General features: G+C 40.8%; 1 protein-coding gene across 1 annotated transcript; it reads left to right on the top strand.

The window, feature by feature from the left end:
- The first annotated feature begins 252 nt into the window (after positions 1 to 252).
- On the top strand, positions 253 to 14,249 carry ARRDC3 (arrestin domain containing 3). The gene is made up of 8 exons (XM_054283514.1): positions 253 to 699; positions 3,898 to 3,979; positions 6,479 to 6,626; positions 7,857 to 7,959; positions 8,347 to 8,603; positions 9,004 to 9,166; positions 9,966 to 10,120; positions 11,512 to 14,249. The coding sequence occupies exons 1-8, from the start codon at positions 420 to 422 to the stop codon at positions 11,566 to 11,568; spliced, it is 1,245 nt and encodes a 414-aa protein (XP_054139489.1). The 5' UTR covers positions 253 to 419; the 3' UTR covers positions 11,569 to 14,249.
- The last annotated feature ends 1,193 nt before the right edge of the window (positions 14,250 to 15,442 follow it).

The following is a 15,442-nucleotide window of genomic DNA, read 5'->3' as shown; positions in this document are numbered from 1 at the left end:
CGGCCGACCGCACCAACCCAGCGTCCACCTGCGGCGCGCGCCCGAGGAGCGGCGGCGCGCGCACGGCCCGCTCCGCACGCCCGAGGAGCGGCGCTTCCCGGAGGCGGCGGCGGCGCCGCGGGGCCGGAGCTGCCCCGGCGGGGCGGGGCGGCGCATGCGCGCCCGCGCTTGTTTGTCACACGGCTTATAAGGCGGGGCCGGCGGCGGCACGGCAGCGCCTTTGTGGGCAGACGCCGCGTCGGCACCAGCGCCGCCCGCGCCGGGGCCGGGGCTCCCCGCCGCCCCCATGAGCCGCCTGTAGGGTCCGCGCCGCCGCACCCCTGCGCCCCAGGGGCTCGGGGTTGGTTGTTTTTGGCTTCCCCGTTCCCTTTATTTTTTTTTTTCTTACAGTCTATTTTTGTACACTTTGCTATAAAACCATGGTGCTGGGGAAGGTGAAGAGTCTGACGATAAGCTTTGAGTGTCTGAATGACAGCAATGTCCCTGTGTACTCTAGCGGGGATACAGTCTCAGGAAAGGTCAGTCTAGAAGTAACTGGGGAAATTAGAGTGAAATCCCTTAAAATCCATGCAAGGGGGCACGCTAAAGTACGTTGGACTGAATCGAGGAATGCTGGATCCAACACTGCCTATACACAGAACTACACCGAAGAAGTGGAATATTTCAACCATAAGGACATCCTCATCGGCCACGAGAGAGGTAAGGGCTGCGATGCTTTATTTTTTAATGGAAAAAAAGCATGTATCTTTGTGTCACCCCGGTTTAGCCCTGTCTTTTAACGGGTGCTTTGGAGAGCAGGACATGCCCAGGGTCGTATCTTGGCGATGGAGTTACATATAGGAGATGCATTTGCAAAGTACCTGCAACCAGGAGAACTCTCTTGCCCTTCAATACGGCCATATATTAATAAATGGGGTTTCTTGAGTGTTTTACTTTTTTTTTTCCCCTGGTGATAATTAGTAGGATTTGCCGTACCGTGGGGAAAAACAGCTGTAAAATCACAGCGTGATGGGCAGCGGACTTTATTGGCAGAATCGTAGTTGAAACACAGCGAAAGCATAAAAACCATCCTTTTTGACACGTGCGGGGTTCTGCTGATGCTGTTGGGGTGATAATACAATGATTTTTTCAGGATGGCTGAATATTGGCAGATAAAAGAGTCTCCCTGGCTTATTTTGACATATCACCACCCCACGTGTAGTTTTTTCCTCATTTCAGTATTGCCCTCTTCCTGGTAAAAAGCTTTCATTTCCTTGGGATGCCCCTACACGCCGCTCGGCAGTGGGGGTCACGGCGATGTAAGGATGTGTCCGAAAAGCCCTTGATGAGGAGCAAAAGGAGGGGGAGGAGAGAGAGAGGGGGGAGTGGTGTTGCGTAATGGAAGCATCTCTCCCAAAACTGGGGAGATGAGGACCTCCGGCTCCCCACTTCCCACTCGAGCCACCCTGGTGTCCCCACCAAGTGCGGACCCCTTCGCCGGGGGCGTGGAAGCGCTGGGCCTCAGGGTTGTCTGTGTTTTTTTTAATTTCTTTTTCCTCCGAACTTCGCAGCCTTTGTTCGAAGCGGTTCAATCCTGTTTGGGACCGGCTTTGGAGGAGGGGGGTGGGCCGCCCGCTCCGCGCAGATTGGCCGCACGCGTCAGGTGGTGGCGATGACTTAATTCCCCAGCGCAAGAAAATAATATTAAAAACTGGTTATGTAATTTTTTGTGCTGCTTGTCGCCTTTTTTTTTTCCCCTGAATATGCATCGTATACTCTGCAGCAATGCGATGTTTCTCGTTCTTTCCGGAAAAAAAACAATGAATGTAATTTTTGAACAACTCCGGGCGACACCGAGCCCTTCATACAGTATACCCGAGCTCAAAGCTGTAGCAGAACTCGGGACTTTTTTTATTTGCTTCACGTATCCCGCACACCGCGCTAACGAGGTGACTTGCGGCTCCCACCCATCACCCATTCACCGCCTCAGGAATCACTCGCCCGAGCATAACTTCCCGCACCTCTGGACGGCGGGTTCCCAGAGCTCGTGGGTGGGAGTCTGCAGCAGGAGTCTCCCGTGTTGGGGGGAGCACGCGTGGGAGCGGGTGGGATAGGGGCCCCGCGGAGCCGCTGCCGGCCACCTTTCAATGACTGCCCCGAGCGCAGACCGCGGCCCGGCCGCGCCCCCCGCCGCCCCCTGATTGGCCGGCCGTGGTTTGTTGCCCTGTTGCTAAGGCGATGCCCGCCTCTGATTGGCGGGGCGCTGGCGGCCGGTGTGAGGGAGCAGGTTTCGCTGCCTGCCCCCGGCGGGCAGGGGCCTCTCCCCGAGGCGCTGGCTCGGTGCAAAGCACCTCAGAGAGAGAGGGCAGGGGGATGCGCTGCCCTCAGTCTCGTCCTTGCCGCCTCCCGTCGCCGGTCGCATCACCTGAGGGGTCTAGGCCCGGCGCGGTGGCGGAAGGGTCCGCCCTCGGTGCGGAGCCGGCGGGCGCAGCGCACGCAGCGTGTGAGAGAGAGCGGCGGGGCTGGCGGCGCTCCGCGCGCGCCGGTTCAGGCCGGTCGGCTCCTGCTCCAGCCCGCGCTGATTGACAGCTCAGCACTTGTTTACCGCGGCGCGGCGGGACTGCTGAGCTGGCAGGAAGGGGGGGCCGGGCCCAGAGCGGCGCAGCCACCGCCGACAGCGGCGCTCCCCTCCTCGGAACAGAATTAAACAATAAATAAATAAATCAAATAGAATAAATAGTTATTGAAAAAAAACCCAAACGCAAAGCGACAGTATCGAAGCCCACCCTCACTCCGACGCATTGTCTCGCTTTTTCATCACATTTTCCTGACCCACGGAGAATGTTGCGTCCTGAAGGTGCATTTATTTCCGCATCTTGCAGCTAGGAGGTTTTTTTTTTTTTTTTTTTGCTTGTTTTGTTAATTTGTTTTTAAAATTTCGGTATTTACACTGTAGGAAGTAGAGCATCGGCTCTTCTATAGGACAATAGAAACTTAGAACCCTTCTGCATGCCTCCATTAATGCTTCAGCGAGTCACGCATAAGCTGTTCCCTTTCACTTTGTCTCGCTATAACCCCTTTTATAATTCCAGCTGGTTTTGACTGCGAGGTGAACAGCAATTTTTCACTCGACTTTTATTTTAACCAAGTCAGCGTTTTTCTGGTTTGATGTCAGAATAAACTACAATTTTCTTGTAGTTTGTGGCATTTGAAGCTGTACAAATAATCGTGACCATAAACAAGGATTAGCATTCCTGGCATAAAACCAGAAAGTATCTATGCTCTGTCTGAGCAAGATCAAGTTAATCTATTAAAGAAATGAAAGGTTTAGCTCTAGATAGCATTAGTTGGGCAACTTGCCATTTCCTATGCCCCTGAATCTGTCGGGTACCTTCTGGGTGTTGCTCGTATGCTCTTACTCCTTTCTCCCACGTTTTTTTTTGTGTGTGTGATTAATGTGTGGACGCTGTTGCCAGGCAGGAGATACAAATATACCTGAATTTCTAAATTTAATCTAAAGTAGCAGACTTGGTACTGTTAATACTGGTAAAAGCCAGCTCTGGTTCATTCTGACTAGCAACTTCAGTGGAAAGCAGCATGATTTCCTTTACGGACCTTGAATGGAGGCCTTGAAATGGCAGCAGTTGAAACTGTGTCACTGTTCAGAGGCAAGATTATATTAAAACATTAACCTCTGCTTCTCTCTAAGGCCTGCAGTCTTGCCTACCTTTCTGTCAGTCAGAGTTGGCCCTGAATTCCAACAGTTAATAACTAATGGACTGGGAGATCCTTGTTCCTGGAACATCACATTTTTTAGGTCTTGTAATGTGTGAGGAAACTGCTTTTTTCTGGAAGAAAAGCCTACACCAGGTATAACGTGTGCAGCAGGATTAGCATGTTGGTTTTTTTCTCTTTTAGATGATGACAATTCAGAGGAAGGCCTTCACACCATCCATTCAGGAAGGCATGAATATGCATTCAGCTTCCATCTTCCACAGACGTAAGTACCCCCTCAGAGTCCTCCTCCACACAGGGCTCTGCTGCCCACCCACCTGACCAAAACTCCTGCTGTGGGTGGAGGGGAAACCTTTTCAATGGTAGTAGGAATTGTGCTCGTAACATGCAGTAGAGAACATAATCTCATTAAACTGAAGAGGTTGCTTTTACACTGATATACCCATCCTTTTTTAAAAAAATTTTCCATAAAAAAGGAGCTCACTGCTGCCCAGTTGCTCACTTTCTTTTTACCAAGTGTTACTGACTGACTAGATATTCCAGTCTATTTCCCCTTCCCAAGAGGAGGGAGAGAATTTGAACTGTCACTGAAGTCCTGCAGAGTGGCTGAAATACCTTCTAACTCAACCATTTACTGGAGTTATGCAGACCAGCAGAACTAGAGATAAGATCACAGTGGAATTGAGCCTTGTTTGGTCTCAAGTCTGGAACAGATGTGGCCAGTTTACTTAGATTTCATCAAAAGAGGAGGTTGTTCTTAATCAGATGTATGTACCCAGGTTGGCTATTTATGCAGAAAGCCTGGGTAGAAACAAACTTAAGAATGAGTGGTTAGAGTAAGAAGAATTTTCCTACCAAATCCCATTTGGTTTAGAAAACAAAGGCAAAGCAAGAGTAAGAGTAGAAGTTTGTCCTGGTAAGATAAAAATTGTTGCCCCACTCCTGTCTGGAATATGTAATGTAGGCACTGTGGATGTAAGATTGGACATAATAAGAGTTGGAAATATGGAAATGAGCTAAAAATACAAGTTCCAGTAAAATCAGATACACAGGAAAAGAGGGAGTATGAGTATGGATAAAAAATGAGCCTTTTGCTGTAAAAGGCAAGTTTAATTAAATTAAATTAAAAACTTTAAAGTTGCTGAAAATTTGGCAGTTTTATGTGAATAAGCTCACTGCCTAATATTAAGGTTGTTTATTAGAGGTGCTGGTTTTAGCAAAATGTGCAGGTGGCAAACACTTCTACAGTTTCAAAGTGAATGCCACAGGACTTCTACATAGTTTCAGTAAGATTTTCTGGAAAGACCTGTAAACGTGGAGATTTTTAAAGACAATTTAGTATTTTGTAAAAATCTCAACAGTAAGGCCAGTACTGATTTTCCCTTGAATTTAAAGGGGCATTTAAAAAAAAAAAAACAACAAAAAGTCCCATACCCAAACCATTAAAAACATGAACATGCAAAGCTTAGCTTGAAGTGAAACAGCCAGATAGCAGGCATTGGTCAAATCATTGGTTCTTTCTAAGTGCCATGAGAGAATAGCTGTTAAGCCAGTTTTTAATAATACTGGAAAAACAAAGAGTGATATTAAAAGCCTGAACTTTGACACTGCCTACTTACTTGCTATTTTGTGTCCATAAAATATTTCTAAAACTGACTTGAACTTCAGAGCAACAGTGGAAAGATGTGCATCATCCTTACTGATTTTTGCTTTACAGAATATGGGACAGAATGAAAAACTGAAGTTCTAATTGCATTATTAGGGGAAAAAACTAAACGTTTCAAATGTGCAAATAGTGAAGTCAAACCTGTAACTGAAAGAATAATTCTAGTTAAGCACTAGCATGGCTAGTATTACTCTCTGTGGAAAATATGAAAATGTTACAAATACTTTATTTTAATGTATATATAAGTATGTATTCAGTACATAGTGAAATACAAGAAAATTTCTAAATTATTTATTAAAAAATACAAAAATAAAGGGAATAAGCTACAAAAACTACTGTTAATTTGAAATAATTGTACTTTTTAAAGATACTTTATGATACTATAATAAAAAAGGCAGTGTTCACAGGTCTGGAAGTACTACCTGCATCATCTTTCTTCCAGCTTCTAAATAGGCTTCCTTCTTTTGACAAATTTCAGAGTAGTCTTCATGATTTTATGTGTGAGTGTGTATATAAATACATATATGGGTATATGTGTACATTCTTAAGTATTATAAATGTTTTAAGCTGTCTCATCAGGGTAGAGAAAGATTAGAAGGTGCTCAAAATAGCCTCTCTTCAGAACTCCATGTTGTAATATTTACTCTGCTTAAGGTGAACCTAACTATGGAAGTGCTGAGTTACAGCTAAAATTAACCTGATGTTGAGCTACTGACCAAGTAAATATACACTATGGCGACATCCAAAACTATAAGTGGTTGGTGCTAATCGTAATACTAAATTGGCAGTCAAAAGGGCATACTTTACCCCAGATGTGGAAGTGGCCTCTTAAGCTTAAAGAAAATCTGTGCTCTCCTGGCATTTTTCTAGTACAATTCTCTAATTGATTCCTAAAATCTATGAAAAACTACAGTAGGATAAATTGGAGATGATTTTTTCTCCCATCTTTAATTATTGAATTTTTCTGAGATACTCTACATTAAGTACTACAGTGCATTAAAAGTGCAGTTCTATATACTACTAATCACTGACTTGATCAATTGTATCATTATTAGACAGAAAGACTTTACTCAGTTTTGACCTTTGTGTCCTGCACAGACCACTTGCTACCTCATTCGAAGGCAGACATGGCAGTGTGCGCTATTGGGTGAAAGCCGAATTGCATAGGCCTTGGTTTCTACCAGTAAAATTAAAGAAGGAATTTACAGTCTTTGAACATATAGATATCAACACTCCTTCATTACTGGTAAGAATTGACAGAATTATTCATTTTTTATTTCTGGCATAAAAAAATAATGAAGTTTAATAACTGAAACAATATTCATATCTAATTTTACCTAATACATTACCTAATACTTACTTGATACTTAGTTACAGCCAATCTTTTAAGTATTACATTAGTTCTGCAACTCTGTAAGTTCTTCCATTTTGAAAGCTATGTTTTCCTGTACTTGGAGTTGCTTTACTTTTAAGATATGTAAAATGTTTTTGTCAGATTAAATTAATACTAAATTGTTAAGTGTGAGTAAAAAGGAAAATTTTGAGAACTGTTCTTTGATTCTGAAGTAAAAACAGTGACACTTAAAAGAATTAGTGTGACAGTCTGCAAACTTTAAAATGCAAAGTAAATAATGTACTGGTGTGCATAATTGATCATTTTCATATGGATTGTTTTCTACCAATGGGGAGAAATTATCACAATGCTCTATAATCTTTTTCTGAAGTATCATTTCATTAAAGTAATTTCAATGTCACAATTCCTTTCAATGAGGATTTGAATTCAATCAGACCTAAAATTCCATTCCCCACCACCCTTCTTCAAATTCACCCCCCCATGGAGAGGGGAAAAAATTCTCAAAATCCATTGAAATAGGTTTCTTGTGTGTATGGGTGAAAAATCAGATTTGCACGGGGACATTGGCCTTGCACAAATTCCATTAAAATCAAAAGACTCTCATTTGACTTTAATGGGCTTTGGATCAAGTCCTAAATCCTGGTGTCATGTAAAATAACAAAGTCTGTTTAATACAGATGAAATGGGATCATTTTGAAACAGGAAATAGCAGGAGTCAAGGTTACTGTACTTTACCTTAGTTACTGTTTCTGAAATACTATACTGCATAGAGATAGACATTTTAGTTTACCGGTAAATTAAAAGCTCTTCAGCAGTATGGTGGGATATGTAGACTTAAAAGCCTTTCTTAAGCTGTGCTAAATTTATTTATGTATAAAAACTTGTTTTAAGTGTAACTGCAGTATGAAGTGTAGCAAAAAAGCAGTGTTAATGAGTATGGAATTAGACTAAAGCTTATAGTTTGCATGGTGCAGTTTGCTTGAGGTTTTCCCCTCTAGATAAAACTAGATATGCTTATCAAAAAGCATAGAATGTATATAATAAATATTTTCTGTGTTGATTAGAACAGATTAAAAGATTCATGGAGCACTCTATTAAATGGAAAATGTTCTTTTCTTGCAGTCACCCCAAGCAGGCACAAAAGAAAAAACTCTCTGTTGTTGGTTTTGTACCTCAGGCCCAATATCCTTAAGTGCCAAAATTGAAAGGAAGGGCTACACCCCAGGTACGTAACAGAAGTAACTATAGGAAATGTTTTTCCTTCCCTTTTAAAATGACAGTGTGTGCTTAGCTGCTGTTATATATAAAAGAAATACTTAAACTATTCTTGCCACTTTGGTTTTCTTTCATCTGTCTTGATATTTTAAATGACTGATTTTGTTTGCTTGCTCTGTCTCCATATTGTTAAAGGACATTGCTTTTATTGGCCTGTGCATTTTTCTGTTAGATTTACCTCATGGTGACCTTACTCCTGCTAGCATCAGTGGATATTGTTCAAAGTGTGGAGCATTGCTAGCAGCATCCACTGCCTTATAACAGTACACAGTATGTGCCAGCTTGTCTCAGTTGCCTTTCAAATACATAGAAAAAATGAAATGTTGCTTTTTTTCAGGTGAATCAATTCAGATCTTTGCTGAGATTGAGAACTGCTCTTCCCGTGTGGTGGTGCCAAAGGCAGCCATTTACCAAACACAGGCATTTTATGCCAAAGGGAAAATGAAGGAAGTCAAGCAGCTTGTTGCTAGCCTGCGTGGGGAATCCTTGTCATCTGGCAAAACAGAAACTTGGAATGGCAAACAGTTGAAAATTCCACCTGTTTCTCCTTCAATTCTTGACTGTAGTATAATCCGTGTGGAGTATTCACTGATGGTATGTTGGATTGTTTAATTGGAGCATGAGTAGTTTCCATGATTCCTTGCAAATTGTTAACAAAGCATTGTGAACTGCTAACTAGTTACTAAACAAGTACATAGCCTAGCATTAAGTGTCCTAACAGGAATTCTGTAAGTAAATTCAGCTTAAATCTTGTATATTCTAAGGAAATGTGTTACAAGTGTGTGACATTTCCATGTGAGGACTTGTGTTAAGAGTATAGAACTGCCTTTGTCTTGGAGGGCTGTTTATCTCCATAGGGACATTGACTCTAAAATGAAAAAAAATGAAATTTCAGCCACTTGTGAAAAATTACATGGCTGGAGATTTTAGTCTAATAATTTGGAAGTGCTTATACAAACCTATTTTTAATCTATACTTTTTTGTTGTTTTTTAGGTATATGTGGATATTCCTGGCGCCATGGATTTATTCCTTAACTTACCACTGGTCATTGGCACCATTCCTCTACACCCATTTGGTAGCAGAACATCAAGTGTAAGCAGCCAGTGTAGCATGAACATGAATTGGCTTGGTCTGACACTGCCTGAAAGACCAGAAGGTAACCTGACAAAGCAAGTCTGTTTCAATTTTTGTGTGCTTTATTCATTGCTGTTGTGCAAACAGACAAAAATTACGTTCTTCATAATGAGGTCCATAGAAGGTCCTTTGTGGATGCTTCCTTGCTACCTGCTTGCTCTGTGTAGAAGAATGGAGTTCCCCTCTTTGCCTTCTTCTCTCAGATGTGCAAGCAGTGGAATTCAGCTGCTTGGAAGCTGGTACAAGTGAAGGCACAGAGTGCCGTTGTATCTGGAGGCCAGTTATTTCTGCCTCCAGTATCCCGGCTGTATCCTTGGTTGTAAGTCAGTGTAACGTGTCAGAATAGCAGTTAAGGTGATCTTTATCAGTAGCCAAGACATTGTGAAAGGATAATGTAATCCATTTCAGTGGGAATCTCTTTTGTCAAAGGAGAAGCTCTGTAGCTTCTCTTTTTTTGCATATAAACATATGGGGTTTTAATGTACAGATCCCAGACTGATGATGGAGTCCAGAGGAATGCAATGTTCTGTCATTCCTGCCTGGAACAGAAATTCAGTGTTCTGAGTATGCTTTAAATCTGAAGGTGATAATTAAGCCACAATGAACAATGGTCAGTCTGCTGTTGGATTTGAGCATAGCTGTAAAATAAACTACAGCAGTCTACCCTCTTTTTCATGTTCAATAACTGTGTAAAAATCATGGAAGTAATTTATCTAAATGCTGGTGCATTTTACAGTATAAAAGTTTTATATTTATCATGTTATGTGTTTTGACATGCATAAGAACTTGTTGTTCAAACTGTGTGTGCCTTTTCCCTGCAGCCCCTCCCAGCTATGCAGAAGTGGTGACGGAGGAGCAGCGGCAGTCCAGCCTTGCACCCTTGGGTGTTTGTGATGACTTTGAGAGAGCGCTTCCAGGACCACTGTTTGCATACATCCAGGAGTTCCGTTTTCTGCCTCCACCCCTCTATTCAGAAGTAGGTACCTCAAAGTATAATTACGAATGTGCTGTTGCTTTGAGTTTCTGTCATGTGGAATAAATATAAGAAACTGTTTCTACTTAAGGAAAACTAGGACAAATAAGCAAAAATATGAAATGTAACTTAGTTTTAGCAAAGTGCAGGTAAATTGCATAAAAAATTTTCCAGGTTTCTTCAGTATTTTAATGCTTCATAGAGATTCTGAAATTGTTTTGCACACTCTCAGCAAGTTATAAAGTTATATTGCATTATATATGTAATACATGACATTAGTGAATACCAATGTTCTGAGTCTACAGATGCACAACAAACAGTTTTTCACCTCTACTCTCTAAAAGTATTCTGTATTTTTAGCTCTTTGTATGTATTACTTTCAGAATTTCCATGCAGAGAAGATACAGAGGTGTTTTTTCTGGCTTAGTTTTCTCTAAATGCAGAGTTCAAACATTTCTGTCTGCAAGTTAAGTTCTGTGAAAGTCACTCAATAACTGGGACACAAGTTCAGGCTTCAAAAGCCATGTTCATATTTTTCAAAGCAGTGGTATAGGACAAAATAAAATAGTGCCCTTTGGCTAAATCTTGCCTGGATCCACCCACTCTTGATTGTTTCTTTTCCTCTTGAAGCACTTAATCTGCTAGTGAGTGCGTGGCCTGTTTTTTGTGTCTTTTCTATAACATAAGCCTAGAATACAACTCTGGGGCTTTTCATTTTAGGTGCCCTAAATATTTAGAAGTAAGTTTTTCCTTTGTTCTAAATAATGTATTTTTAAAATAGCTGACCAAACTATGTAATGTCCACTTAAACTATATTTCCTATTGAGTTTTGGAGACCTAAGTTAGAGACCATGTTCTTCACCTCCTTCCTTTTGTTGAAAAGAAGAGGAGGTAATGTGTGGTACACATGAACTTCTGAAACATTTTATGGGTTTTTTCAGGATTCATTACTTAAAAATTAAATAGAAGAACTTTTTATTAATAATTTTGTGCCTTTTTAAGTCAAATGTCTTCCAAAATCAATTTAGTATTTAAAGTTACTTGTTGAAATGTTGAGTCCAGTTGTCTTCTTACTATGCAATAAATAATTTAGAATATTTGTGCTACTAGCAGATTTTTTACGATTTCTTATTCCATGTTTGTGCTTGTTCTTAAGCTACCATCAACATGCAGTTTAAAGTGTTTCACTGTACTTAGTAATATTCAATTCAAAGTTTAATCTAATTTTTAGAGATACTTTAGTTACCTGAGTAACTTTTGGATTGGGAATACCATTTATCTCTGACTGTCTTGGACTTTAAAATGTTGGTGTTTGGATTGATTTTTAGAACTGATTGATAGCAATCAGTTCTAAAAATACCTTGGGTTGTTGTGTTTTTTTCTCTTTTGTTTAGATTGATCCAAACCCAGATCAACCCACAGACGACAGACCATCTTGCCCTTCTCGTTGAAAGAATCCATAAGAAGCTGACTTGACTTGGGTTTGGAATCATACCTGCCATGTTGAAGGTCAAGGCATCATAGTGGAGACACACTTTCGGAGAAAGTGGGTTTGCTCTTGCCTGTGTGGTGAATAAATGAAAACAACCTGTGATCATGCTTTGAAGCCTACAGTAACATTGTAGGACTGCTCCACATGCTTGAAGAACTGAGCTTTCCCCCCTCCCTCTTAAATACTGGCACATACTAGGAGCAGCCTTACTAACCTACAGTCATGTGTGTCCAAACACTCAAACCACATTAAGAGAGGTTTGGCTTCCTCTTACAATTTGGAAATTTGCACATGCTTATTGCTTACCTTGTGCGGTTCAGTGTCACTACAGCTTTTTCTCATTTATGCCGGACAGTTGTTACCCCTTTCTTATGTCTTGTGGCCCGCACAATAAGGAGCAAAAGAAAGCTTTGACAAAAAAGAAAGAAAGAAACAAACAAAAAACCCAACAGTAAGAGACTTTGACAAATGCACTGACTTTTCGTTTTTTTTAATTTAATGTAGCCTGGACTTTACCTACATATGCACATGCTCAGAATTGTCCTAGTAGGCTGATCATGTATCACCTCTTCAGCTTGGATCCTATTGTGGATTTATTTTACAAACATCAAATGCCTTCAAGCCAGTCCTCCTTGCTGTATGTTTTGCAGCCTACTGTAGTAGATAAGCAACAGATATGGGGATAGGGAGGGAGGGTGAAGAGTTAATAGAAAGAAACTAATAAACTTTGTCAAGATTGTATACTTTCTTGATTTCTTTTAAGAATTTGTTGCCTTTCTACTATTATCGCAAAGCAGCATTTTGTTACAGACTGCCTAAAAATCACTTAATCTCAGGTGAACTCATCACTTGCCAAACTGTTGGAATGCTATTTGTTTTTTTACGTTGCACTGTTGAGTTAGTTCTTTTTTTTTTGTGTTTGTGTTTCGTTTTTTGTTCTTAACTTGAGAGGGAGATCTGGAATAAGGACATGCACAAAAGTTACAAAATCCTCCTCATTCCCATTTCTCTTTCTGCATTTAAAAAAAAATGTTCAAGTTGTGAAGCTCTAAAAAAAAAGGCATAAATGAAAGCAGCACCAGCAGACACCAGCTGTTCCTCAAAAGAGTATTAGAAGGAAGTGGTCATACACTGTCCAGGATTCACAGACAGATCAATATCTCAAGTAATAGGGATAGGAAGGGAAAGTGAATTTATTTTTATATATAGCTACTTAATCACCAAAAATTCTATATGTGATGAGTCTAGAAGAAAGTATATTTCAAACTGTGGGAAAAGCTTCTTTTATGCTAAGAGCTCAGTTTGTGCACTTTGTATTACCTTCAGGGTTTATGATACTGTACAAGATTAGAAGTGTAATTAAAGCGAGAAAGATCAGTGTTACCAGCCATACTTAATTATGAGTTAGCTGGAAGTGCTTTGATAACTGCATCTTCTGTGGCACTCTCAAGAGCTTTAAAACAAACAGAACACTGAATTATACCATGTGTTCATGCAGAATGCAAGAAACCGTATGGAAAGAGCACTTGTCCTTGAGTGTGCCACAGGAAAAAGAGGACAATGGAGCCATTACCTGTGCTAACAAATGCCAGCGCTTACATGCTAGAGATGTACAATGAAAGTCAACTTTGCTCTTCAGAAGCCATGGAACACAGATCACTGACAAAGGGACACTATTCTGGTCTTGACTATGTGAACAAATAAGATCTAATCCATCAAATACCTGTCTCCCTGTGCAATAAAAAAGCTCCAAAGAGAGTCAGAGAGGGGAGGCTGGTGTTTCTGCATGGCGCTCATTTTTAAAAACCTTTGCCTTGTTTTTAAGGCTTCATAAATGTGACAAATAGGCTTTTCCATAAGTGGCCTTTATGAGAACATGAAAGATCATTCATGTTTCAAAAATGACAACAGGGTGATAAAATACAAATGAGTCGCGTTTTAAGTGATTCAGTTAAAAGGCTTGGGCTTTGAGCGGGAATATTGGCAAGAAGGAAATTGGATGATGTTACTAGGCCAATTTTGTGGATGTCCCTTCCCTCTACCCTCTCCAACCAGACAATTTTTAAAGCTAATGGGATTGTTGGTATAAAAGGGCATTTGGTGGTTTTACTTTTTTTTTCCTTTTTTGTTCTTTTTACAGACTAGGGAACAATTGCTGATATACATAGCATTAAAGTACTTACTGCAATACAATGGAAAATTGCATATGAGGCAGGATTGACCAATATCATAGTAATTGACTTGGCATTTCAGCCTTTGTGATCAGAATGAAAAATTGTATAATGTTATCAAATAAAGACTTCCGGTTTAAATTACTCAGAGGCATTACTCTCCCACAAATATTGGTCAGTTCTCAGCATTATAAAACTTCAGGTTCACAGTTGAAACCCAGTATTTGATAGAGAATTCTGATCTGAATTAGGAAAAAGTAAGTAAAATCCAAACATTAGAGAAACAAAGTGCAATATTAAATGTTTGCTTTATAGATTATATTCTATGGCTGTTTGTACTTTCTTTTTGTTTGTTTTTAGTTTTGGTGCTGAATATGTCCTTGTAGACTCTTGTTTTAAGAAAACAATATGTGGAGAACAGTTTAATTTTTCCTATTGCTCTTCCTTGTGGAAAATAAACTTTTTTTAAAAAAAAAGGTTTAATATGTTGTATCTATGTGTAAAATTAAAAAAAAACCACAAGTATCACTTAATACAGGAACTTACTGCAGGAAAACATGTATTGCTTTCTCAAAAATCAGAGAAACTGTTTTTAGAGCTATACTGCTTAGTACCATTGGAGTCTAGTTTGGGGTTCATGTCTCTTTTATTTACATCACTGAGCTCATGGGGCCAGATCCCAGATGGGAAATGCCTTTTTAGGACTGTATCACATTACAGCTGCAGTGACCCTGTTTTGAGGTGTCTGGTTCTTTGCCTGAGGATGTGACACAAATTTGGGGGGAATAGGAGGAAAGAGGGGAGTCACTTCAAAGGTCTAGTTTGCAGATAGAACTTTGACATGAGGTTTGTTGACTTGGGATGTAGAAGATGTCCTTTGCTGTTCCGTTGCAAGTAAGCAGATGTGGAAATGTGTGCCCTGTGCAGTGTTGTTGAGTCTCTGCTGTGTGTCAGCAGGGTTTCAGTGCTGCAGCATGTCCTGTGTGCTGCACAAAATGGATTTGTCATCGTCCTTCAGGATCAGCATGTCATTTGACCTGTGATAAGATCAGGGGCTTGAGTGGCAGGCCTGCCCTGTGCACCTCTGTTGGTGGTTGGGGCACTGGGCCACAGTGTTCCCACAGTACTCTTACCTCAGGGAGGCAGCTGCTGACACGGGTGACACAAACCTTGATCCAACACCCTACGTAATACAAACCATAGGGCCTCCTCTCTAAGTAGAGCATTTCAGCTTAGTCTTGAATTTGTTTTTGGTGAAGAATTCAGACAGACTTAAGAGTTAAGTCCCTTCTTATTAATAACCCTGTTAATAATATTTGCCTAAGTTCAGGTTAAAACCAATAAGAAATGTGAGGGTTGTCATTTTGCTGATCTGCTTGGAGATGCGTTACTGTGGATAACCTCTGCTAGCAAAGAAGGATTGCACAGCTTCTCCCTAACTGCCCCATCAGTGGGCTGGGGAGGAGAGAAGAGTCAAGTAACAAGATTCATAAGTGGAGATAAAAACAGTTTAATAAAGCAAAGGCCACAGACACAAAGCAAACCAAGGAATTCATTCCCCATTTGCAGTGGACAGGCTTGGGTTCAGCCATCTCCAGGAAAGCAGAACTCCGTCATACCTTAACGGTGACTTGGGAAGACAAGCTATCACTCTGAATGTTC

The sequence above is a fragment of the Melozone crissalis genome, unplaced genomic scaffold (assembly GCF_028551555.1).
Source record: "Melozone crissalis strain CALT ecotype California unplaced genomic scaffold, PUWL_Pcris_2 ptg000036l_1, whole genome shotgun sequence".
Taxonomy (NCBI): Eukaryota; Metazoa; Chordata; class Aves; order Passeriformes; family Passerellidae; genus Melozone; species Melozone crissalis.
The sequence above is the reverse complement of the archived record's forward strand: the minus strand, read 5'-3'. Positions and strand labels throughout refer to the sequence as shown.